The following is a 25,517-nucleotide window of genomic DNA, read 5'->3' as shown; positions in this document are numbered from 1 at the left end:
ATAAGATGTTTCATCACTATGTGTACGGGGACACTTGGTCGAAAAGGTGTAACAGTTTTTTCAGTCCAGCCATTCTGAGTGAGGTTTCTCTTCGGTTTTCCTCGTTCATACCAGACAAATGCCGGGATGGCACCTAACATACAGGTTCCAGTCCAATTCCTTCCTTTCCCATTCCTGTCTTCCTTGGTCACTAATTGATTCAATGCCTCCTCGAATCAATGCGGTGATAGATAATCATGGTTCGTGGACACGCTATTAGGTTTAAAATTATAAGATTTTTATGTTTATTGAAAAGTTTTGTTCAAGACTAATATTAGTTTGAAGATATGAAGTGTTCACGAGCAAAAAGAAAAAAAAAATAGTTCTAAGCATTTGGAATTGCCAAGGCAGGCTGAAATATTTTATCTAGTTCTTTTTGTTTAATAAATGTAATTATATTTTTCTTTTTCTATGGGAATTAACAATTCTTTTCATTCCATCATTTTTCTCTTGGAAATAGGAAAAACATTCTGAAGAATTTTGAAACATACAAGGCCAAGACGTAGTTAAGTAGAATATTTTTGTTATCTGTGTGAAATATATTTTTCTTTCTTTCTTCCTATATATGAGAATTAACATTTCCCTTTAATCTTATTATGGAAATTAGAAAATGGATATTCAGAACAGTTTTGGTTTTCAAACACTTAATGCCAAGAAGTAAGCATATCTCCATGAAATAAGCATATCTTTTTCTTTCTTTTTTACTTTTTTCTTGACTCTTATCTAGTCGATCGCCAGTAGTTTGCCTGAAGGCAAAACATCGCATAGCAAACAAGCTGATTTGACACCTGCTAATGTACCTTCTGAGCAGATTCCCTTCTGTAGACGACTCCATAACACTGGTTTCACTCTCAGGTGGCTTATTGCTTCAACGGAATACAAAAGTTGATCCGACGGTATGACAAGTGTCTGAATTCCGTTATGAACGGTTCAAGGTCACTGTGTGTTCTTGTGTTTACCGACTTAGGAAAACTTACTTTCTGGATGTACATCGTTTTATTCAGTTGAGTGAGTGCCATCTGGTGGGCAGAACCTCTCAAGGTCTGATAGTATCCCAGTGTTTAAAAGACTTAGCATAGCTTAAGTATTAGTAAATTAAATGAATCTGATATACATATAAACAAGTCAACATGTTATTCATATTACTTTAAGTTTTTCTACTTCAAGTTATGGACAGTTAAAGTTATAATGGTTAACCTTAAGTTAAATTTAATGTGAACTGGTATACAAAATAAAGATACCATAATATCTTGTCTGTTTATTACTCAAAAAAAGTGTACATTAAAATATAGTATGTATTGATGAAAGGTTCATGTAGAAAATGATATGTCATGAATGTACATAAATATCATTATAAATATGTACATAAATATGTAGCTATCAGCTCAGAAATTAGGCGTGTCAATTGTAACTAAATAATATGAGTGACATATCAGATCCTTAGAACATGATGATTATGCACATTCTATGTATGAAATGTTAACATTTTAAATCATGTAATTACAAGTTTAAATGCAAGAAATCTTTTTCTTAAATGAAAGAAATCAAATTTCTGTGATCAGTAACAGAAGAAAATAGATAATGTTATTAAATTATGTAGAATAGTTGCATCTAATCTATCTCTATGCTATATTCACATATGTATTTAAGCTCTTATACCAATGAGACATCAGTATTTGTGTTCTTGCCTTAAAACATATTCTCTAGGCTAATATATCTAGTTAATTGGGTATGTATCATAATGTCGCTCGTTCGCACATTAGCTTCCATTTGTTTACACCCATTTGATTGGAAAACAACGGTGCGAGATTTATGAATGGATGTGGATTAATACATAGGAATGTTTTGTGAATTGTACGGCCTGAAGAGATAGCCAGATTTCTTCTTCGGTCAATCACGACCTCAAAACTGTAGTTCATTTCAACTAAAACGTATGTAAAATGGATTGCGAGTAGTTTACAGTTAGGAAACGGTTCAAAACGCAGTTTCAGTATATTTTTCTTACAGGAACAGTAATTTGCCAGCAACGTTACAGCCGACTGTGATCGATCTTTGTCCAGCTTTATTTAGCGATTGCAGTAACGGTTGCGCAACAACTGCCGCATTTTCTAACTATATTAAGTCAAATAAGTGTTTTTGTTCACGACTGAGTGAGTCTCCAACCGCCATGGTCTAAAAATCCGACCGCAGGTAGTTACGATCAGCGTAGATTGGGCGGTTTCAATTTACATTGTGCCACATGGGGCCTCTTATTCACAGCAGATCGGTTCCCCAACCGTCCGCAATGCTGCTAACCCCATGGTTACATCACGGTTTCGGTTGTTTGTTGTTGTGTGAAGAGGATGAATCTAAACATGAATGACTTCAGTATAGAACGTTACAAAACCACTTAATATGTCGGTAACACTGTATTTGACGTACTGCCTCCCTACCATTGCTAGTAGCGTTCGCAGACACAACCGCAAGTGAAAAGGCACTAGCAGATCCGCGGCAGTCAAGCAACTGCTACTTTTTATGTACTATTCTGTATGATTATTTTGCATTATTCTTAAATCATTGTTACAAAGCGTTTATTTTTTTAAACTCAAAGTCAGTGGGGCTTTCACAGCTTCCACGGTCGGAATGTCCCTGTTTTAGCACATCTTCTGAGGCACGTAAACAATCCTTCATATTGGTGCTCATATTGATTCTCAAACTGTTGCTCTTCGAATCACATTCTCTTGTGTGTGAAAAGATAAAAAGGCAGGTGTTTGTGAAATGACATGTGTTCTACCATTCTGTTGTATGTCTTTCAGACCACTAGAGATTGAAGTGGGACACAAAGACTAGGCCACATCGGAAGAGCTTAAATATGAGTAGGTACTATATGAAAACGCAGTAGAGAGAAATTACGTGTATCATAGTAACACTAACGTATCATTTTAATATTTCTGACATCTTTCAGAATCTTAATAAACAGAAACACTTTTATTTCGTACTAAAGCTCTTGCTCATTTGATGCACTTGCACAAAACCTATGTATTGTTACAATTACTTCCAAAAAATTATGTTCACTATTAGTCTTCTTTCGTACCGACTTTGAAGTCCTTTGATTACAATACTCACATATTCTCTCAAAACTTGCAGAGTTAACAATTCGGATTGTGTTTGTTTGTCATACAATAACACATCATTGCAAGGAAAGAAACATTTATTTGTTCTTGTTGGACGGAGCTGAACAACGATTGATTCAATTAATTCAGTGCTTACTAATACACTGTAAATCATGAAAACTAGTATCATAAATAAACTATTACGTAGAGTCATTTTGTGTTATTGCCTTGTTCTTTCTATTTTTATACAATTCCGCGACCTTCTGCATAATGTCGTCCATCTCTTGTTTCTCTGGCGTCAAATTATTAATTAGAATTTCATCAGTTTTCTTCACATTCGCAAGTTCAATATTGTTAACATGTGCTTGTATCTTAATATTATCATTCTCAGGTTCTGGTAATACTGAATCATGGTCATCATCATTTACTTCATCAACTTTCACCTTTCCAGGGTCAGTTATATTACCAGTGTTCACTGAATCGTATGCTCGAGTTGAAATATCTGCTTCTAGTGTTGCTTTTTGATTGTCAAATGTTTCTGTTGACTCTATGCTATTAATATCTTGATCACCACTAGTTTCTGTTTCTAACGAATCGCTTTCACTGTGAAAAGTGAATGATTTCTTCGAGAGTCCTTCATCTTCGTCCTCAAGATATATTTTATTGTCATAGCATCTTTGATTTACATCTCCAGTAATGGATTGGGATTTTTCATTTTGGGTATTCTCTATATTTTGATTTTCATGCTCGTTTTGCTCTTCTTTTCTTTCGCACTCCATGCAATCTATGTCTTTTATTTCTATTGGTTCTCTGATAACTGAACAAGGCGTGTACAAGCCATTTTGAATTTGTTTCTCATCAATTAGCATTTTATCATCATTCTGAAATCCTTTGTTATCTTCTCCCTCCTCTTCTGTTTTCTCTGGTTTCTCTTCATCATTCTTCTCTTTCTTGTCTTTCTTATGTTGCATATACAGCCAGCTGTAAATAAAATAAATGATTACATTTAGTAGAAAAATGTATTATTAGAGATTATATATTAACAAATCTGAATTAAATAGTGATTTAAAAGACATGTATTTTATTTCCCATTCATCGCGTAAAAAGGATTTACGCTGTACTATACATTTCCTAAAACTTCATTCATCTCCGTATATTCCGAAAATCCAGTGATAATTTATTGCTCATATTTCATTTCAGTAGCTTCATAAAATATTGTATTTTCGACAGACCTGTGGCTACGGGCTGACTAGGAGCTCTCAGCTCCCTGCAAACATCTTCAGCTCCCCTGAGTGTTCTGGCCGATTCTAAGGGTCTGAATGACCCCCAAAGATTGAATTGGCCCCCGTATTTGTATTAAAACCATGATTGAAGTTTAGTTAGATACATCTGACAACGAAACTCACATACCTAAATGGGAATCTTCTTCCTCAAAGTTTTACAGAAATCGGTGCCAGTAGTTCTGGACACTGGCATCGTCTCCAAACGTATTGATATAGTCAGAGCTCAGTGATCACATATATATTTTACTTTGCCTGCTGCGAGTCTCTATTTTGGGCACTCCTCCCACTTTCTTCATTCCACCATTTCATTCAATTCTCATCATCACCCTCTCCTTTAGCCCAGCCGGCATAACCGTGGGACATAAAACTTAAAGATTTCATTTCATTTTCTGTTTTGGGTACTAATAACATAGATAAATGATGACTGTTTGTTTAGTAACTTGCAGTCTAGAAATATTTATCCAATTTGTTCTAGAAATAAGATTAGCAGGAAATAGGATAGGGTGGATTTTCATGCAAGCTTCCGTTACATTCTTTGTGATGTGGCTGAATAGCCAATTCAGAAAGTTGTTTAAGTACGGTTGTACGTGTAACACAACTTTTTGTTGGCTTCATACAGAAATCGCAAGCAACGAGTGCAACGGACGCTTGTACGAAAATCCGCCCTTATAGAGTAATGGGTAACTACATATTTGGGGAAATACTTTTTTTTTCAAATGTTCATTTCTTTACTTCAGACTCGATCATTTTTCTTGTAATTTGTTACGGTAGTTTCTTTCGGATCACTAAGCCTTTTTGAATACACAAAATTTTAGTGTAAAACACTACGATGAACAAATAAATAGTATCTTTCAGCAAATCAAGTATCTTTATGTATCTTAGCCTTCTTCTCTAAATTTGTCTTTACCTTTTTTTCTACCTTCAAATCTTTTTCCTTGGATTATTATTATTATTATTATTATTATTATTATTATTATTATTATTATTATTATTATTATTATTATTATTTTAAATTTCCAAATTCGATTAACAAAATAATATTAAATTTCAAAGACTTCTGAGTCTTCGTAGTTCTTTTGCGTAATTCTCAAATAGCATTATTATTAAAAACTGTAACGATTTTGGCCCTTTTGATTTTTTTTTTTGCAAAAATATTAGAATAATTAAGTTTAGCAGAATAAACTTAACATCCCGAACGAATTAAACAAAGTGTTCAAAAAGCGTGTAAACACATTGTGCGATTAGACAAGCAACTGTTTGGATAGGTTGCTATGCCAACGTACCAAATTTCACAAAATTAAATCCCCAAGTTAAGCGGGTTTGCATATCCAGGCTCCTAACTATGAAAACATTTACGCTCAGTCCAACCTCAATCATTTCACGAATTCAACCTGTTTTACGTATGTTATTAGGACATAATATCGATTGTGATTTATTCTAAAAATACTCTTATACATTGCAAGAGCTGTAACGTCCATATATTTACTGAGAACTCATAGTCGTATCGGAATAAACAAAAGCAAGTATGGAACAGTAAACTGCTATAACAAAAGGCAAAAGAAGATATGCAAAGGCATACAAAACGGTCGAGTGGTTTGGGACGATACACTATCAATCACATGTTTGTGAGTTCAAACCCGGTAGCAAGTTGTTTCTTTTTTAAGTGTCTTCCTATTTTCATCCGGAGGCTGAAAATGTTTCTTTGAGTAACTCATTGAAAACTTCTTTTGTTTCAAATTCGATTAGAACGGAACATTATATGAATTGCGAATCTTAAATCCATAGCTAAAAAAATGAAGTATACTCACTACTCTATTATCCTCTGATTTGTAACGAAAAACTATTTATAAACAGTGGTGACTTCAGAAAATTATCCTCGGGGGGAATTTCAATATGCGGGTGGAGGGCAAACATTGGTAGTCCACATTGAGCACGATCGGATATATGGTCCTGAAGGCGGAAATTTCTTAGCTCGAAAGGGGTCTCAAATTCTCCCTCAGATCATGTCCTGAAAGCATCATTGCTTAAAAGCTTTTCGTAACAAATATAATATTACACTTGTTTCTCGTTCTACATTTAGAATTGGTAAAATCATAACTTATAGAGGATTATAATAAAAGTATAAAAATTACAATACCAATCATGTATAAATTATCCTGTAAGTTACCAACTTTGGGTCAGATTAAAACTCAAATATTTGTTTTCGGATTGCACTTAGAAGTAAGTCCTCTCTATATAATCCTGATTGGAAAGCCATGTTTAAGACTAATTAATTAATCAATATTTATACGAATATTTTTTATCTTACTATTTTTACTATTCAATAGTATATACACTTCATTTCCAAAATCAAAATCTCGAAAATGTATATTGTACGAGTGCAGACTCGCAAATAAATGATTATTTATCATATATATTGGTCTCTATTCAAAATTCTATTTAATCGAATCCGACAAGAACACAGACAGAAACATCGAGAACAGGTGAAAAAAAAAAGAGAGAGAGCAAAAGACGTTGTACCCGGCGGGGACTGGAAGTAAGTTCGAATGGTGCTTTACAAGCCGAACGCCTTAGACCACTCGGCTATGGTAACAACTAGTGATTGATGCAAAGGTTTCGAGTAGTAGTTCTTATTACAAAATAACATTTTCTATTGCCTAAAATTTAAACCTAATTTACTTTGATATAATATATCTATTAATTTGTTTCATGAACGTTTTCGTTACTTTGATGAATGATGTATGTTGTTGATATAGATTCTATTACACGTTTTTTCGTAAATATTATAGAAAATATCAGGGTTATTTATGATCTTTTATGGAAATTGACTGGCGCATGCGCAGTACACAGACAGTTCAATTGGAAGGCGAGGAAGGAAACGCTAACATACTGTTAGAATGTTTCATCGCTGTGAAGTATAAAGAACAGCTAAAATGTATTTTACGCTTGTCATGGCGTAAAGAATCACCAGGTTAATGTTTGTCCAAGTTCCCACTAATCAACTGGACTCATGAAAAATAATTAATATTGTCATTACTGCATAATATGAAGAATAAAGAACGTATATTACACCACATTTTTCTCGAATTCGAACTTAGCTAAGGAAGGGACAATAAACAAAATGTGATTTATTCATTCGAATTGAGATAATTCAATGAAACTAGAAATTACACAGTCAAAAGGAAAAATATCATTAAAAAGACAATAATACTTTTATCCGAGATGTGAAATAAAGTTATTAATTAACTGAAATGAAAGTAATATTGGGCATGATATAGAGTAAGAAAAAAAAGTAAATGTATTCTTAGAAACGTTCAAAGTAAATTCACAAATACTTTTTGAAGATATACTACTCTTCCTTTATGTTTTTACGAACTAATAAGTAAACAAGCAAAGGAAAAGAATGAAGAACGAAAGTATTGCTCTTGAAAAAAATAAAGATATAATAAATAAATGAAACTTACATATATGTTTACACAAAAAATAACACACTAGTACTTCGTGTAGTCACCTCCAGAGTCAGTAACTTCTTGAAGTCTGGAGGGGATACTAGATACAAGTCTCGAGCAATGCGACGGTGTGTCACGAAAATGTTGCCACAGTTCCATAACATGATTTTGAAGAAACGTTTGGTCTCTGTCTTCACGTCTCTCTTCCCATTCTTGCACCATGTAGGCCCACAGATGTTCAATTGGGTTCAAATCTGGGGATAGAGGGGGCCACTCAATACAAATTAACTCTGGATGTTCACTTAGCCACTCTCGTGTTTGCCGGGAAGTGTAAACAGCACTGTTGTCATGCATAAATTTATTTATTTATTTATTTATTTATGACTTCTTTTACGTGGCGAAGTTAAGGCTCTGCAGCCTTCTCCGAGCACAACCACGTGCATACATTCTTTTCTTTTTCTTTTTTTTTAAAAAAAGCACCAATATATAGAAAATATTAACAATTACAAAAGAAAAGTATTAAGAAGTAAGAGTATCAAAAAGTAAGAAAAGAAATATATATTCTTCCTGTTCGGGGAAGTTTCTTTCTAAGGACGGTAACAACGTATTTTCGAGGATATTAATGTAAACACTGCTGTTCATTCTCTCAGGCACCGCAACCAAATCTCCAGGACCAGCAGCCGTCATGTATCCCCAAAAGTGTGCTGATATTCGTCCTGAACAAGAAGTTCTGATAATATTTTGTTCAGCATACCTGGTTCCGCGCGGTCTATACAATATAACTCTGCCTTGTTGGTTAGATTTGAAAACCTTCTCGTCGGTCCAGATGACTAAGTCCCAATATGACTGAGGTTGGGTTATGTAATTCTGTGCCCATTCCATTCATCTGGCCTTGTGAGTTTCAGTCAGGAGAATCTTCCTAGCGGGTCTTGAACAGTGTAGACCAGCCCCCAATAATCTTCTTCTTATTGTTTCGTGAGAACAATTATATTCTCTGGCTTTGTCTAAGAGGATTGACGTGTGGCGTAGAGGTTTGTTGATTACCTCTGTAACTAAAGCTTCATTTTGAGCTGCAGTTGTCACTTTTGGCCTTCCACTTCTTGACCGAAACCTGAACCATTCACCACCTTCTTCAAGTCGCTGAACCCATTTCTTGACCGTTTTCTTGTCACATCCCAGATCTCTAGCAATCTGAGACACAGTTTGTCCCATTTTTGCTCGGCCTATGATTTCTCCTCTCAGAGCAACAGACAGTTCTCCACAACCTTTAGAACGAGGCATTTTGAGAACCTGTTAGAAATTTGCGTTCTGGCGTGTATGACAAATGTCGGTAAAGTGCATCTTTCTGTTTCTAGTGCGCATGCACCAGTCAATTTTCATGAAATATCATAAATAATCCTGACAATTGCTGTAATATTTATGAGCGAATACGTAATAGAACCTATATTAACAACATCATTCGTCAAAGTAAAGAATACCGTAAACATAAAACAATTTCAACAGACTATTACATCAGGCCAAAATAGGCTTAAACTTCAGAGAATACAAAATAAATTTCATACTGTAACAAAAGATTGAACATGAAACACGCTTACTACATTTTCAACTTGTCAGATTATCCGAGCGGACTAAGGCATTCGGTTAGAGATTCTGAGGCACCATTCAAGAGTAGTTCGAATCCCACCACAGTACTATTTGGTTTTACCTCTTCTTGACGTTTCTGTTTGTGATCCTGCTTGAATCTGTTAAATATAATTCCGTAATACGCTAAAATATACGTAATATTTGAAGTTCTTAACCTCCCATTTTTACATTTTTCAAGCTCAATTGAGAAGAAAGAGGGAAAATGAAAGTACAAAGGTTTACAATAATTACTTAGCATTTACTGTCATTGTAATTGTAATTAATTTATTTATGAAAATGTATAATGAACTAACAATATATTTAGTAGGTCACTGTCTCCATTTTTCGATTCTAACTTGAAAGTTACAGTTTAGGCGGTGATATGTCGAAGACCCAGGGGGTTGAGGGGGTTGTAACCCCTCCCATTGATACTTTTATATTCTATTGAAATAAAAAGTGTTTCAGTTTATAATCTTGGAAAAGCAACAATCACTGTGTGTGGAGGACGGTTTATTTGTACTACGATTTATCACTTCCAAACGTGTAGAAGATGTGACTGGATATTGTGTATAATCATTCAAGAAATATAAGACAACGAAGGGACTGCGTAAACCCTTCACGCCACTTAAGGAGGACGAAGTGCGTCCCGCCGTCCCTCGGTTGGGAACTACTGCTTGCGAAAGAAACATTCTAACAGCGTGTTAGCGTTTCCTTCCTCGCCTTCCAATTGAACTATCTGTGTACTGCGCATGCGAGAGTCACTTTCCATAAAAGATCATAAATAACCCTGATATTTTCTATAATATTTACGAAAGAACGTGTAATAGAATCTATATCAACAACATACATCATTCATCAAAGTAACGAAAACGTTCATGAAACAAATTAATAGATATATTATATCAAAGTAAATTAGGTTTAAATTTTAGGCAATAGAAAATGTTATTCTGTAATAAGCCTTCTCATCACTTTTATTATACTCGTAATAAGAAACTCGAAGCCTTTGCATCAATTACTAGTTGTTACCATAGCCGAGTGGTCTAAGGCGTTCGGCTTGTAAAGCACCATTCGAACTTACTTCCAGTCCCCGCCGGGTACAACGTCTTTTGCTCTCTCTCTTTTTTTTCACCTGTTCTCGATGTTTCGGTCTGTGTTCTTGTCGGATTCGATTAAATAGAATTTTGAATAGAGACCAATATATATGATAAATAATCATTTATTTGCGAGTCTGCACTCGTACAATATACATTTTCGAGATTTTGATTTTGGAAATGAAGTGTATATACTATTGAATAGTAAAAATAGTAAGATAAAAAATATTCGTATAAATATTGATTAATTAATTAGTCTTAAACATGGCTTTCCAATCAGGATTATATAGAGAGGACTTACTTCTAAGTGCAATCCGAAAACAAATATTTGAGTTTTAATCTGACCCAAAGTTGGTAACTTACAGGATAATTTATACATGATTGGTATTGTAATTTTTATACTTTTATTATAATCCTCTATAAGTTATGATTTTACCAATTCTAAATGTAGAACGAGAAACAAGTGTAATATTATATTTGTTACGAAAAGCTTTTAAGCAATGATGCTTTCAGGACATGATCTGAGGGAGAATTTGAGACCCCTTTCGAGCTAAGAAATTTCCGCCTTCAGGACCATATATCCGATCGTGCTCAATGTGGACTACCAATGTTTGCCCTCCACCCGCATATTGAAATTCCCCCCGAGGATAATTTTCTGAAGTCACCACTGTTTATAAATAGTTTTTCGTTACAAATCAGAGGATAATAGAGTAGTGAGTATACTTCATTTTTTTAGCTATGGATTTAAGATTCGCAATTCATATAATGTTCCGTTCTAATCGAATTTGAAACAAAAGAAGTTTTCAATGAGTTACTCAAAGAAACATTTTCAGCCTCCGGATGAAAATAGGAAGACACTTAAAAAAGAAACAACTTGCTACCGGGTTTGAACTCACAAACATGTGATTGATAGTGTATCGTCCCAAACCACTCGACCGTTTTGTATGCCTTTGCACATCTTCTTTTGCCTTTTGTTATAGCAGTTTACTGTTCCATAATCGCTTTTGTTTATTCTGATACGACTATGCATTCTCAGTAAATATTTGGACGTTACAGCTCTTGCAATGTATAAGAGTATTTTTAGAATAAATCACAATCGATATTATGTCCTAATAACATACGTAAAACAGGTTGAATTCGTGAAATGATTGAGGTTGGACTGAGCGTAAATGTTTTCATAGTTAGGAGCCTGGATATGCAAACCCGCTTAACTTGGGGATTTAATTTTGTGAAATTTGGTATCTTAAATGTCTGGGATATGGTATCTCGCGTTTATTCTTAGATCTTGTTGTAGTTGGACAGCGATTATGGCTGAAATCCGGCTGACATCGCACTTCATATAATCATGCCCATATATGCTCGATAGGGCTTGGATCTCGAGACCTAGCGGATCAAATTAGAAGGAGTATATGAAATAAAGGACGTTGGATTCCCTGGCGACATAGGAAGGTGTGTCACTTCGCTAGAGAATGGATCTTGCAAAGTGTCCAGATAAGGTCACAAATGTTCGAGATATTAGTTTATACTAATCTCAATGGAGATTAGAGGCGAGAATGAAGTGAACGTATTCCTTCTCTTTCTAACTCCGGGATGCCCAGGTCCTGTATGGAGAATGCAAACACCCGTTTGACTTTTTGCTCATCTTTATATCTAAGGATGCGTATATGGTCGTTATTGTGTCCGAGACAGGAATGGTTCTCATAACCCTCCATTTATTACTGCAATCCCTCGACACCTACGAATGCTTTCTCAGTGATGAGAATTAGTCGTGCGAGGAGAGCGTGGGAAAGTAGATCTGACTCTAACAACCAATTTAATGTTTAAGCTCTCGTGTAGAGGCCACGTTGGCTTTGAGTATACTGGCAATCACCGTTCTGTTAGTTAGAGCTGACTAAACAACCTTCCGGTTCAGGTGATTTCCAGTGCATCGCGAATGACTGGAGGAGAGATATGTCTGCTATGAGGGCCCTCTTCCTCATATTCGGTATACAGTTGATGGATCAACAAGTCACAACCCATGCGAGCGGTAATTCTACGGAACAACTACTCGGGCTCTAGTAGTGCCATTGTGCGGGAACACAATTGAAATCACTTAACTCTGGAATATCATTCTCTGGTGTTGTCCTGTCATTCCACACACAGATTAGATCTACACTCAACTACATTCGTCGTGTTGTCTGACACCTTCAAACTACTAGCACCATGCCCTCTTCAGATAGACATTCTGTGATGTGAATTTCGTTTGAATCAGTCAGTGTATACATGAGTGCACTTAAATTTATTTCCATCAGAGTATGTAACGTCATGCAAGGCGCATTCAGAAAGTAAGTTCCGGTAGACTTACAATGAAGCATGAACATTAGAAGAAAACGATTTTATCACTGTGGCGTTAGTGATACATAACCTCCTTTTCAACATATGCACTATCCTTGTTGACCATTTGTTGTAATGCGGCACTAGTGTTTGTGAGTCTATGTCAAAGAATTTTGTCACAAAGAATTGGAATCAAGACGTCACAACACTCTTCAACTTAGATGAGGTGTCGAACAGTAGTCTGGCAAAAAAATGCTTTTAAGTGGAAGTCGCAGAGTGCGAGGTCTGCACTATGAAAGAGTGGTCATAGGCATCCCGATCAGCCGTGGTCTGCCACTACTGTGTTTGTTGTGTACATTGATGTGTCCCGCTGTCAAATGTCCGCACCATCTTCTGGCGATACTTTAACTCACTACACCCGGTCTATCCACTTCACACAAATGACGATGAATCTCTGACGCAGGCAGCTACTTAGTGTGGAGGATCTATTACTATGCGTACCTCACACTCGGCAGGAGACTATATACGTGCAATCACGTTTACCGTGCCAGAGTTCTCCCGCCACTGACTCCACCTGTAACTACGCTTGCACCAGGTTGTGGCTACTTGTTCCTCGTCAGAGCGTACAGCTCTGAGTACTCGTGACATCTTGGGGTACTCTTGGAACTTACTTTATGAATCTCGTATTATAGAATATCTTATACTACATTGTGAAACTGCAATTCTATATATATGTTTTACCTATAATCTTGTTCAGAGAGTTCTGGTCATCCACCTTTCTTTAAAAAGGCGTCGAAAATAAAGTAATATGATTTCTGTTTTACCTTTTATGATTTTCATTTCAGACAGAAATAGATTGTTGTTCGTGTTGTTCTGAGAATAAGGCCTTGTAAAGAGAGGTAAGTGATCAGGTATATTCTTTAACCATGTCTTTAACCATAATAAAATAAGACTAAATTATTTCTTTACAACTTTAAAATCAAACTGGTAACATTGAAAAGTGTTTACAGGGGATGATCCATCTATGATCATCCCCTGTAAACAGTTTTCAATGTTGCCAGTCTGATTTTAAAGTTGTAAAGAAATAATGATTTAATTATATTTTATTTAGCTATAGAGGATGCCGGGACCGACATGGTTAAACCAGACTGTACGTACATAAGTAATATCTGTACTCTAACTTAAAATTTTGCAATCAGCATTGTTAAAGTAATACACATGTATACTTACATGAACATTATGAACGGTGGAATTGTAAGAACTCCTCCGACCAGAAAGAATGCCCCCGGAAGAACTGTTAGAGTTTGAGCGTATAGTTCGCTGTATAAAGGCTGAAACGCTAGTCCAGTCAATATTTCCACTACGCCTATGATGGAGTTCACCTTTCCTACAAAATATAGAACATAACAGATGAATAAGTCTATTCATATACTCTATGACCGCCGTTTCCTTATTGTGAAATTGTTTCAAAATAATGAGGAAAAGTCCACCCATATGTAGGGAATGCGTTTAGATATGTACGACACCTGTCTTAATTAAATTATTGGTGGAGTGAATCCCTTCTGTGCCTTGGACTTGACACTCTGGCTGGATGCTATTTGATTTTCAATATACTGAACAAACTATAAACTGGATCCAGTGTGATTTGATTCATATGAACAGATCTTTGTTTTCGGCATTATTACAAGGTTCTATTAAAAGTTTAGGGAAACATGAAATTAAAATTGAATGTACAAAAATTTAGAAACCTATAAGTTCTTTATCTTTTATTGGTTATTCATCAATATTTCTCCACGTTTGATATACCACTGGTGCTGAATGTTATGGGTTTTTTAGTTTGGTGACGTGTAATTAGTACGTTGCATTCCATTGCCCCTATTTAACAGCCAATCTCTTTGGTCTTAACGTAACCATTTTTTGATTAGCCTCCATCAATTGTAGTATCTCTCCTCCCTATTTTCCCGTCCACTATAACTTAAATTAACCTCTCATACTACAACTCCTTTTCATAAAATGTTCCAACTAGTTTCCCTACTATTTGTTCTACACTTCCTCATCTATTATTCGTTCGACGAAGATGGTTTTCTCAATTATTCTTTACACCATCATTTTGAAAGACCATGTCTTTTTGATCGCTTTTGCGTATTATCCATATTTCTGTAATACAGAGTACAATAATTTGCACTAATTATCCTGATTTATAAACAAATCATTCACAAAAATCTAGCTTTTAGTACTTCGTTGTTGCTTCCTTTTGGTCTGGATTGTTTAGAATTTAATAGCAGCAAGGCTATACTAGACACTGACCTACATTAATATGGAACTCGAACCACATGAATTCCCAATGGAAGAACTCCCATATTTAAGCAGCCTAGTGTGGCCATTACTGTTTCACTATATTTGGCATGCTATCAATACATTCCTGCTTTACCTTCAACCAGCAGCACCCTAATTCGAGTGATAGCCGTAATATCCACAATAGGGGGACCTAACAAAGTACTGTAATTATTAATATTAAGTATTTTTCTTTGAACAAATCTTAAATACGTAATTATACGTATGTTGTTCTTGTCAAATCTGAACCTTTCTTACATTTACCAATGTTTCATGACATTTAGTCATCCTGTGAGGCTCTATATCCATGTAAGAAAACCAATCGGGAGAAGCTTTCTCATCCAAATTCACTGAAAACTTTGTGAGTCTAATAATTATATCACGGATTATATAAGTGCAAGCACAAAATAATAGAATAATTTAATTTACTAGTTAGAAATCACGGCTTTGGTTATAAACACGATATACAGAGCTTAATTTGAGTGATTTTTTTAAAAATTACTGTGGACAACACTTATTACAAATTATAGATCAATTTATTGATGTTTCTTGGGTTGAGAATATATTACTGGATTAAGAATGCTGAACGTCATACATTTGAAGTATCACACTACTAATAAATGGTTTTACATACCCAACTCATTACTGGGAACCAATTTAGACGTAATAGATCTCATAGCCAAAAAGGCAGAACCATTGATCATGTCGACAACGGGAGCTGAAATTAAAAATAAATAAATGTTTTTAGTTTACTTTTCGCACTGCTAATTCTATAGTAAAATGGATGTATAACCTCATAGTAACTACGCATCTCTTTGGTAATTCCAGGTTTGATTCTCAGTAGAGGTACAAGTGTTGATTCGGTATCGTGAAGTATTAGAGCTAATGAATTCCGATCAAGATCCGAAGATAGGAGTCAAGATGAATATTACATATCATTGATGATACAGATTAGCAGGGCCATGGTTTTTGTCCGATACACCCAGGTCTGAGTCTTACTTCTCATCCGAGCGCGAAAAGTGAGTAACGAAAAATTTCAACCTCTCCTTCACTTAAGTTATGTATTTCAAAGTGAAATAATGAAAATCCAGCTCAACCGAAGTGCTAACTACATTCAAACACTCAAATACTTACTGTCATGTTTTCGGGTTGTTACAAAATCGAGTGAGTCGTTGTTGAGAAAATCGTCCAAAACGAACTTGCCCCAAAGAATAAACTATCTCTGGAACTTTCTAGAAAAATTATTATACATATTATAGGGTTCTTAATGAAATAATAATTTGAAAAAACAAAATCTTATGAACTGTTTACGAGAAAAGTAAGCTACATTTATTTTGGAAGTTAGAAAGAAAATAATACAGTATTATTATTTTTTTTTTTTAAAAGTAGAATTTTATATAACCTTTACGTTTAAAATTAGGCTCGGATACGTATGGTCGCTTGGCAGGTGTACTTACATTGAAATGAGCAGGTGGATAAACACTGAAAAATCATTTTCTCATTATGTTCGAACCATGAAACGTGTTGATGCACTGACACCTCGAATTAGATTTTTTCATGATCATCGTATTTCCTTCTCTTCTATCGTCTTTAGAAAATTAGAAAAAAAGGAAAGTAAAATTACTTAATTTTCGTTAAACGTGGTGTGTAGTCCGATGAGGTCTATCACATGTATTTCAACACATGGTTAAAGAACGAATTCAACCAGGAGCGTCATTTCACATTTTGCTTGGGGGGGGCAAGACCCCTTGATATAAGCAAAATTTCGCGTTTTTCACTGCTTTATTGCTATTCTATTGATAAAATCTATATACATCTCAAACTCAGGGGGGGCAAATGCCCCTCCCTGCCCCCCCTAAATGACGCCCCTGAATTCAACCTCAACTTTTAAGCAAATGTTTCCGGTTAAGCTATATATAAAAAGAAAAAAAATCATGCGACATAGCAATGAAATTCCGTAACAACAACAACAACAACAACAACAAAATGTTCCTTTTGTGCACAATATTTCTAGTTGTTATTAGTAATACGTGCTAATAGTATATAAGTTATCTGCATAATTGAAATTGAGCAATAGGAACAATAAATTCTTACATGAAAATTTTGTGCCGACTAGAATTTTACTTCCCTTCAAAACCAGTGTTTTCCGTACAGAAAAATTGTATACTCAGTAATCTTTGTGAGAGAAGTAGATTGAAATATTGAAACACACAAATCATGTACTGAAATAAACTGCCATATTACACATACATCAATTTTCATAAAATGTTGGTTTACTATCCTTAAAATTCTGATTTTTTGTAATAATAATAATAACAATAATAATAATAATAATAATAATAGTTATTAATATTATTATCATTTGGATCAGTATTTCTGGACTCAATTTATTCTCTCTGGTATATTTTCGTTTTAATTTTTTTATAATATATACTTTTCAACTCATTGTTACAGCTTACTGTACAACTTCCTTATAGGATATTTCGCAACAACATTCTTATAACTTACCTATATACAACATCCATGCATGGGTACTAAATGCATAAACCAGACTGCCCGCCAACTGGCTAACACAAGCAAAAATTCCAATCATGGCATCATCAACTTTCAGCAAATAGCTAAACAGTCCAGCAGACACCATCGTTCCTGTTGGGAAGAAATGTACTTTTAACAAGCACAATATATTTCAAGCTTGAAGAGTTAAAATGACTTAAATCAAAATTTGTAATCATAACAAGCAAACTTATTTTCTTATGTTTTGAGACTTTAGTCAATATTTAACATAATAAAAATACCAGTGAGTTTCGATGAAGCTACGGCGAACTTTCAAACTACGTGAATTCAATACTCAAACTTGAAGTAGTGCATCTGCTGGTTACAATAGACGATTGAGATCAAAGATAGATCCTGTTCCTCGGAAGATGAATCCATATCAAAAAGCCATTACTCGATCACTTTTACCGTTTTGCTCTATGGAAATAAATATTGAAACCGAAAGTATTAATGAATTCAAACCACTTCTGGTTTAGGTAGAGTGATCCAGCTGGTGATGATATATTCTCTTAAGAAGCTGAACCGATTGCGAAGAAAAAAAGAAAAGAACGAAAAGAAGAAATAACGCTCGTCGCTATCTATTATCGTTTCCGCTCTATGGCAAGTAACGTTTAAACCGGAAATCGCTAATTTCAACTACTTCCTGTTTGAATAATAGGTTAACATAGGAGATGGAACCTATTCTTCGGATGCTAAATCGATTGCAATAAACCACTTCGTTAATCTCCTATCGTTTTTGCTCTGATACTTGTCAAAAAACACATAGACGGATATTGCCGTTCCATAAGACTTCCGATACTTATACATAGCATAGTTTGGAAGTCTAAAAACTGTTGTGTTAGTCAAAATGGTAAAGAAGTCAGTGAGGATTGACATAAGGTGCCCAATAATAACCACAGAAAATCAGAATTTAAGTTTTGAAATGTCTGTTCATTGTCTAGGAATTTATTAATTTCTTATAGTTAAGATAAATTATTCGCATAATGTTAAATGAATAGTTTCTATGAAATTAACATATGACTTATGACAACAAAAGTTCTAGCTCACTTACTTATTGGACACAGGTTGCGCACAATATCAGAAATAAGTACTACAAACAAGAAACTCATAAATCTATAAAATGGTACATGTAAGAGAAACACACTTTGTGAAGAAACCTTCAACATCATGACCACTGATTCTTACGCCATAATTATAAATCTAGGTACTTGTATTTCAGTCAACATATAGTCTTGTTTTATACAAATACCGCACAAACAATTTGTTGTTTTTATTGTTTACTTCCTACAAAATTTATGATCTTAATAGAAAGTACATTTAAAGACTATACACGTAAGAAGATTTAGTAAAGATCGAGTTGTAGCAAAGATTGCAACTTAAAAACAATAAGTTGAAATGGACAAAGCATGATTTTTTAAAGTATAAAAGCACAGCTTTTCGACTGTAGAAAGATCCTGGATTTTAACTTGGGCAATTTTTCCATTTGAATTTAATTCAATTTATCTCGTAAAAAAGATTTTTATGGAGCTGAACCATTATGATTTTGAATGCATCAAAAATAGACAAAAAGAATTCATTTAAAATTCTCAACATTTCTCTTATATTTAAATAACAGAGGCTACCTTCATTGATTTTGACTTATGACCTTATCCAATTTTAATCAGATTTGGTAGACTACCTGAGAAGGTCATAAATTACCTATATGTTAATTTTGGTAGAAATTAATTGGGCTGTTGCTCAAAAGCAAAAGTTACACACAAGCGGACCATCGAAGACTATGGTGGCTAGCGTCTTTTTAACTAACATCTCTACCTACCACGAAATCTTTCTTTTGAGAGAAGCCATTTCAAACAGTAATTTTGATTATAGTGGTTATAAATCGACCAGTGACAGATTTAGACGCCTTACGATCCTAAGCAATTTATAGCAGGAGGCCTTTCACCCGCTACTATAGTCACCCTACTATGTTAAACCAAGTAGTTTAACATACCCGCTACTGTGTTAAACTACCTACTAGTGAAATGATCCCATCATATCTTACAAGTAAACCTCATTCAACACTCGGGCATATATATTCGTAAAGTATCTACCGAGATTAGTAAAAGTATGAAACCTGAACAGCAGACATCAAAGGGTATAGGAGTTAGAAAGATCTAAAGCTAACATGCAATCTATAGAAAATCTTTATTTGCACGTTAGTCTCAAACTTCTACAAGTCCACTTCGCTAGTCTAGTGCCCAGTTCGTACATATGATCCCGGGTTTGATTCCCATGGGAAATAACAAAAAACTTTAGTTCACAATCATTCATATTCATTATTTATCTTTCTTCTTTAGCCTAAAAGGCTTAACCATGGGTCATTAAACTAAACCAAATCCTCGAATTTTCACTATATAAAATTATTATATGCTGAACATTTTATGCAGTATGGTAAACGTTCTTTCTCAACATCCGAGATCCAGAAACTGCGCATATATTTAGATTTAATTTTCTAAACATAGCATATATAAATAAATATATAAATTTTCATTGCAATATAAAACTCTTAAAAGAATTAACTTATTCAAGCTAAATAAAACGTAAAACAGTACAATAATAATTTAGAAAAGAAATTGACCTAAATGTTGATTTTTTTTTTTTTTTTAAATAGGGGTCCCTCTGAGTTTTGCAGCCCTGGTCAGCTCACTTTTTCTTTTTACCTAGTCAGAAATCCGACGCTGCAACCGACATTAATGTGTCTTCATATCACATCAGCGCAATTTGCTTCAAACACATGTAATCTTATATACCTTGCTTACGGTCAAGCGAAGAAACAACGGAATTGTTAGGGTTTTGTGAGTTAAGCTTAGGCATTATCTAAAAGTATCGGACAAGATGTTTCGTGAAAATAATCAGACAAGATGTTGAGATATTGTATGAACAAATGAAGAGCGATAATATGAAATATAAATAGTGTGTATTTGTATTGATGTCGGAAAGGAGCCATAAGTGACTGAAGTTGTTTGTATGTTGTAACGGAGCCATGAGTGGCTTAAGATACTGATAATTAGGTTGATGAGCCAGAAATGGCTGTTAATATTTTAGGTAGATGAGCCAAGTGTGGCACGTGATATTTTATGTGGTTTATGGTAAAACCAAGTGTGGTTGGTTGTAGTTGTATAAGCCAATAAAGGTTGATACTGAAGAGAAAATGTCATATCTACATTCTTTGGTTGATTTAGGAATATTTGAAATCTGGTTGAAGTAATACTTTGTTTCCCTGAAGATACCGAAAGTTAATTTACCTAACAAATGGCGCAGTCGATTGGCAAGGAATCTACGGCTAAAGGTATGTTACAACAAATGGAAAGTAGAAGTGAAAAAGAGCTTCATGTATGAATGTTGAACGAGTTCTGGAAACGGGACCTAATAATTTGTCAATTACAATCAGAAACTAAGGAGTTGAAAGCTAAACAAAATCAAGTTAGGTATACATCGAGGGGCATAGGTACTCCAAGAAGGATGAATCAACGACCTAAAGATTCGTCGTCATTTTGTTCTCCAAGTCAGACAAACGAAGGTCCAATTATATGCAAGAAATGTAGGAAATCACATATAACAGGACCAGTGGCGGTTACAGAAATTGTTTTTGAGAGGGGCTGGAACCAAATAATTTAGAAAAACAGTGGAACTCACTTTTTCTGTTCAAATTTGATAGTAATATATAATACACTTGCCTATAATTAAAAATAGGTCAGTTCATGGAACAACAGAAGTGGCGTTACCTGATATTCTACCTCTTCTATTTGAAATGTTTATTTTATTAATATTGTTACATTGTTTAAAGTGTCATTGTAATATTTATTCTGTAATCTTAATGAGCTAGGATTTAAAAAATCTTCAGGAGATACATGAAATATTTTTAACATAGAATATATATCACAAACTTTACGACAAAACAGAACTAAAAAAGTCATTCTGGATTGTTTCTGGACGAATAGATCCACTACTTCAGACCTCAATTGGAGTATCTTTGTGAATATTCATTAGAGCTAACCCAGTAAGTTTGTTGACCCATCGTTGTTGTCAGATACGATTTCACCAATTTTAAAGCACAAAAACTTCTTTCTGCAGAGCATGTTGTTACTGCTAGAAGATGTAGCAGTTGTTTTATGTTTGAGCATGTTTCATGTTTTGAAACAATATTGGCTACAACCCGTTTCACGTAGGAGTAAATTTGTTTTGGAGGGTGGCTCTGGGTTCACGAAAATAACGTCGTTTACAAGCCTAGCTGTATCAAGTATAATTCAGGAACTACATCAGGCTTTTCAGAATTAAAGGAAGTGTAAAGAGAAATCGAAATAATTATTTGACTACCCACTGAAACGTGTGGAAGGAGATTTCTTCAAATGTCTTTTGCATGGGAGTTTCGGATATTAAGATACGGCCATTCCTAGTACAGAACGAAAGTCCGCAGAATCATCGCAGAATCTCGAAGTCAGATGTACTTCGAGACATTAATACAAAGCTTCTTCAGTTAGCATCACCAAACAAAAGTTCTCCACTGCTACTCTGGGCGTGTCTGTTTACGACGTGGTTCGCAATTTGGTTATTAAGGCCACTCGTAATTAAAACGACCAGCAGTTAATATTTAAATTTAAACTCAAGAAAAAGCCTCCATCATCCATTTCCATATAATTCAGATGAAAACTTATTTATCACTTCAGCAAAATGCTCAGCATTTTTAGTGTGAATGACCTCAAATTCCTCTTGCTCTGATATTGGGAGGGTCGATTCAGCCCCAAAGCCCCCCTTTAAATCCGCTACTGAACAGGACAGTGACCAGCTTATGGAAAACATTGTTTTGGCTGCACTGGGTTACATCATTTTGCAAGAGCTTGCATATTAAGATCCGCACGAACAGAAAGGAAATATTTGAAAGTGTAAGACTTCATAGGAGGTAACAGCAAATCAGGAAGAGGAAATACTAAAAAATCGGATGGTAGTACAGAAGTTTTAGAATCAAAAAGAGTGGATGACGCTAATCAGGTTGTAACTGTAGTTACAATGTTTTTAATTAATCGGCTGAAGACAGTCAAAAGCTTAGTCAAACAATAGAATACGGTTTAGCAAATTCAACCATTGCAGCATACCATTGTAAAGGAAGGTTTATTGAGACAGAAGGTGTAGGAGTCAGTCACAGGAACTTAAACAAGGAAAACAGCTGTAGTTTAGACTCTGTAAGGTCGCACAAAAAGAGCCACAAAGTGAAGAAAGATCTAGGAAAGTTTATGTTTTTGATAGACAAAGGAGTAGTTCGTAATGTTCACAAGCTTAATTTGAATAACAGTTCTAAAAGATCGAGAACTTATCGGGAAAATGATTGCGGACAGAAAGACCAAAGTACTACCCAGTGCAAAGAAAGTGAGAAAGAACAGATCATGAACCAAAATCAGGAACTGTTACATTTTATGTTTTTTGAGTTTATGTCGAGGAATCAGAAGATAGAGGAGATGAATGACAAGATTCTGGAAATGGAAGAACGGGTGGAAACATTGAAGAGAAAAAGAAAGAAATATGAGAGACTGTAAAAAATAATAATAATAATAATAATAATAATAATAATAATGAGAAAAGTGTTCATGAATGAAGTGATTGTCTTTGTTATAATTACGTAAGGCATAATTTTTCTTTCTTTTTTTTTAATTTTCGTTTGGTAACCCCCGAGAGGATGTTAGGGTTTTGTGAGTTAAGCTTAGGTATTATCTAAAAGTATCGAACAAGATGTTTCGTGAGAATAATCAGACAAGATGTTGAGATATTGTATGAACAAATGAAGAGCGATAATATGAAATATAAATAGTGTGTATTTGTATTGATGTCGGAAAGAAGCCATAAGCGACTGAAGTTGTTTGTATGTTGTAAGGGAGTCATGAGTGGCTTAAGATACTGATAATTAGGTTGATGAGCCAGAAATGGCTGTTAATATTTTAGGTAGATGAGCCAAGTGTGGCAAGTGATATTTTATGTGGTTTATGGTAAAACCAAGTGTGGTTGGTTGTAGTTGTATAAGCCAATAAAGGTTGATACTGAAGAGAAAATGTTATATACATTCTTTGGTTGATTTAGGTACATTTGAAATCTGGTTGAAGTAATACTTTGTTTCCCTGAAGATACCAAAAATGAACATACCTAACAGGAATCATCCACAAACCTAGTAGTTACACACATATATTTAGACCATACGTTAACGATAGCAGCTTAGTAAGCAATATCATACATGGTGTAGATTGAAAATGTAATAATCTGTGACTTACCTACCATTCCAAGAATGAGTCTATAGGTACCAAATAAGCTAAATTGAATTTCGTTCCAGTTGAACTTGTAACGGAAAAAGTAATAGACGACCGCATGCTCTCCTGTAAATTAAAATTCAATATACATATTAGTCATTATAAAGCAATAAATACGTGTACGTTATTTTACGTAAATTAAAATAAACGTGTCGTTTAAAATATTGACTTTATATTAAACTCTAAATTAATAGTTAAGAGCCAAAGTGGAGCATCTCCACTTTAGTAGAAACAGAAAACTCGAAAGCAATCTTTGGTTACCACACAGCGAATGTATTGCGCTTGAAATATTCTTAATTTTACAAATTCGCATTTCATATTTGTGACTACAAATACAAATTTAATTTCGGACAAAATTCGTGAAATTTCTAGGATATACACAGCTCAAGCTCAAGTTTACACAATAAATGTTATTAATTCAAGGATAAAATTACATAATCTTTCAAATATTTAAAAATCTTGTTCTTTTAAAGAATAGTCTAAACTGTATCTTGCAGTTTTGAAGGGAGATAACAGAATATCACAATGCCTTTAGATTTTTGAAACACTGAATAACTTTAAATAATAAAAAAATCAAATATACAGTATCAATCTACAATGTGAATGAAATTGTACCAGGTTTGTCCATTTCGTTTTCAAACATTTGAATGTTAATGTGCCCAAAATCATTGCAAATAATTCCGTAATTGTTCATATTTCGTGAGTACAGTTGTTGGGATATCATACTTTACCCAATAATCCTTCTTAGTTAAGAAATAATTATAACTACAAGAAGGTGTTTTATAAATAAGAATGATGCATCATCTTATCCCTAAATTTTCAACCAATACTCTCTATTATGTGACGACGCTTAATTTACTGTTCTGTGTTAGCAAAAACAAGAAACATATTAATGCAATAGTAAACAATCCTAATCAATAATTCAGGCTTGTTCAGTGAACCAATTCTTTACGAACCATGTAAACTTCACCTGGCATATCAGTAAATAATACGTGTATTTATGAGTGGGAGGAGAGGGGATGTCAGTTCTTAGAGCAGTTCTCAAGTTTAAAATGTACACCAAATAACATTTCTTCGCTTTAGTATATTAAGTGTTATGTAGAGGTTCTTCTCAATAGTACTAAAATTTGATTTTAAAATTAAAGGTTTAAAAAAGATTTTGTTGAAATATAGTCATGGAGTATAACAGTTAAACCTCTCAGAAAATAATTTTTAGTAGCACAAAAAATTTTCAGTCAAAAGACATTTTTAATTTTTATTTGCTATAAAATACAGTAAATCCCTTGTTTCCTTTCATAAATGTGTTCATACCTCTGGGGCTGAGAAGTAAACTATGCTAAGTCACTTTTTGGCCGAAATTGAGTTATCATATTTTTCTTACATTAATACGACAGACACTAGGAACGTT

At 34.3% G+C, this 25,517-nt stretch overlaps 1 protein-coding gene across 1 annotated transcript in view; it reads right to left on the bottom strand.

Moving 5' to 3' along the window:
• Positions 1-1,297: 1,297 nt before the first annotated feature.
• Positions 1,298-25,517, bottom strand: part of LOC145679822 (uncharacterized) — a 67,345-nt gene continuing 43,125 nt past the window's right edge. The window contains exons 2-6 of the mRNA XM_081750348.1: positions 24,074-24,175; positions 17,733-17,870; positions 15,859-15,942; positions 14,121-14,277; positions 1,298-4,112 (exon numbers count right to left, since the gene is read on the bottom strand). Coding sequence (XP_081606474.1) covers positions 3,332-4,112; positions 14,121-14,277; positions 15,859-15,942; positions 17,733-17,870; positions 24,074-24,175 — 1,262 coding nt within the window. The 3' untranslated portion in view covers positions 1,298-3,331. The remainder of the gene's footprint in view (positions 4,113-14,120; positions 14,278-15,858; positions 15,943-17,732; positions 17,871-24,073; positions 24,176-25,517) is intronic.

This window comes from Thermobia domestica, chromosome 2 (assembly GCF_964235325.1).
Source record: "Thermobia domestica chromosome 2, izTheDome1.hap1.1, whole genome shotgun sequence".
Classification (NCBI taxonomy): domain Eukaryota; kingdom Metazoa; phylum Arthropoda; class Insecta; order Zygentoma; family Lepismatidae; genus Thermobia; species Thermobia domestica.
This window is presented reverse-complemented; position numbering and strand designations above follow the sequence as displayed.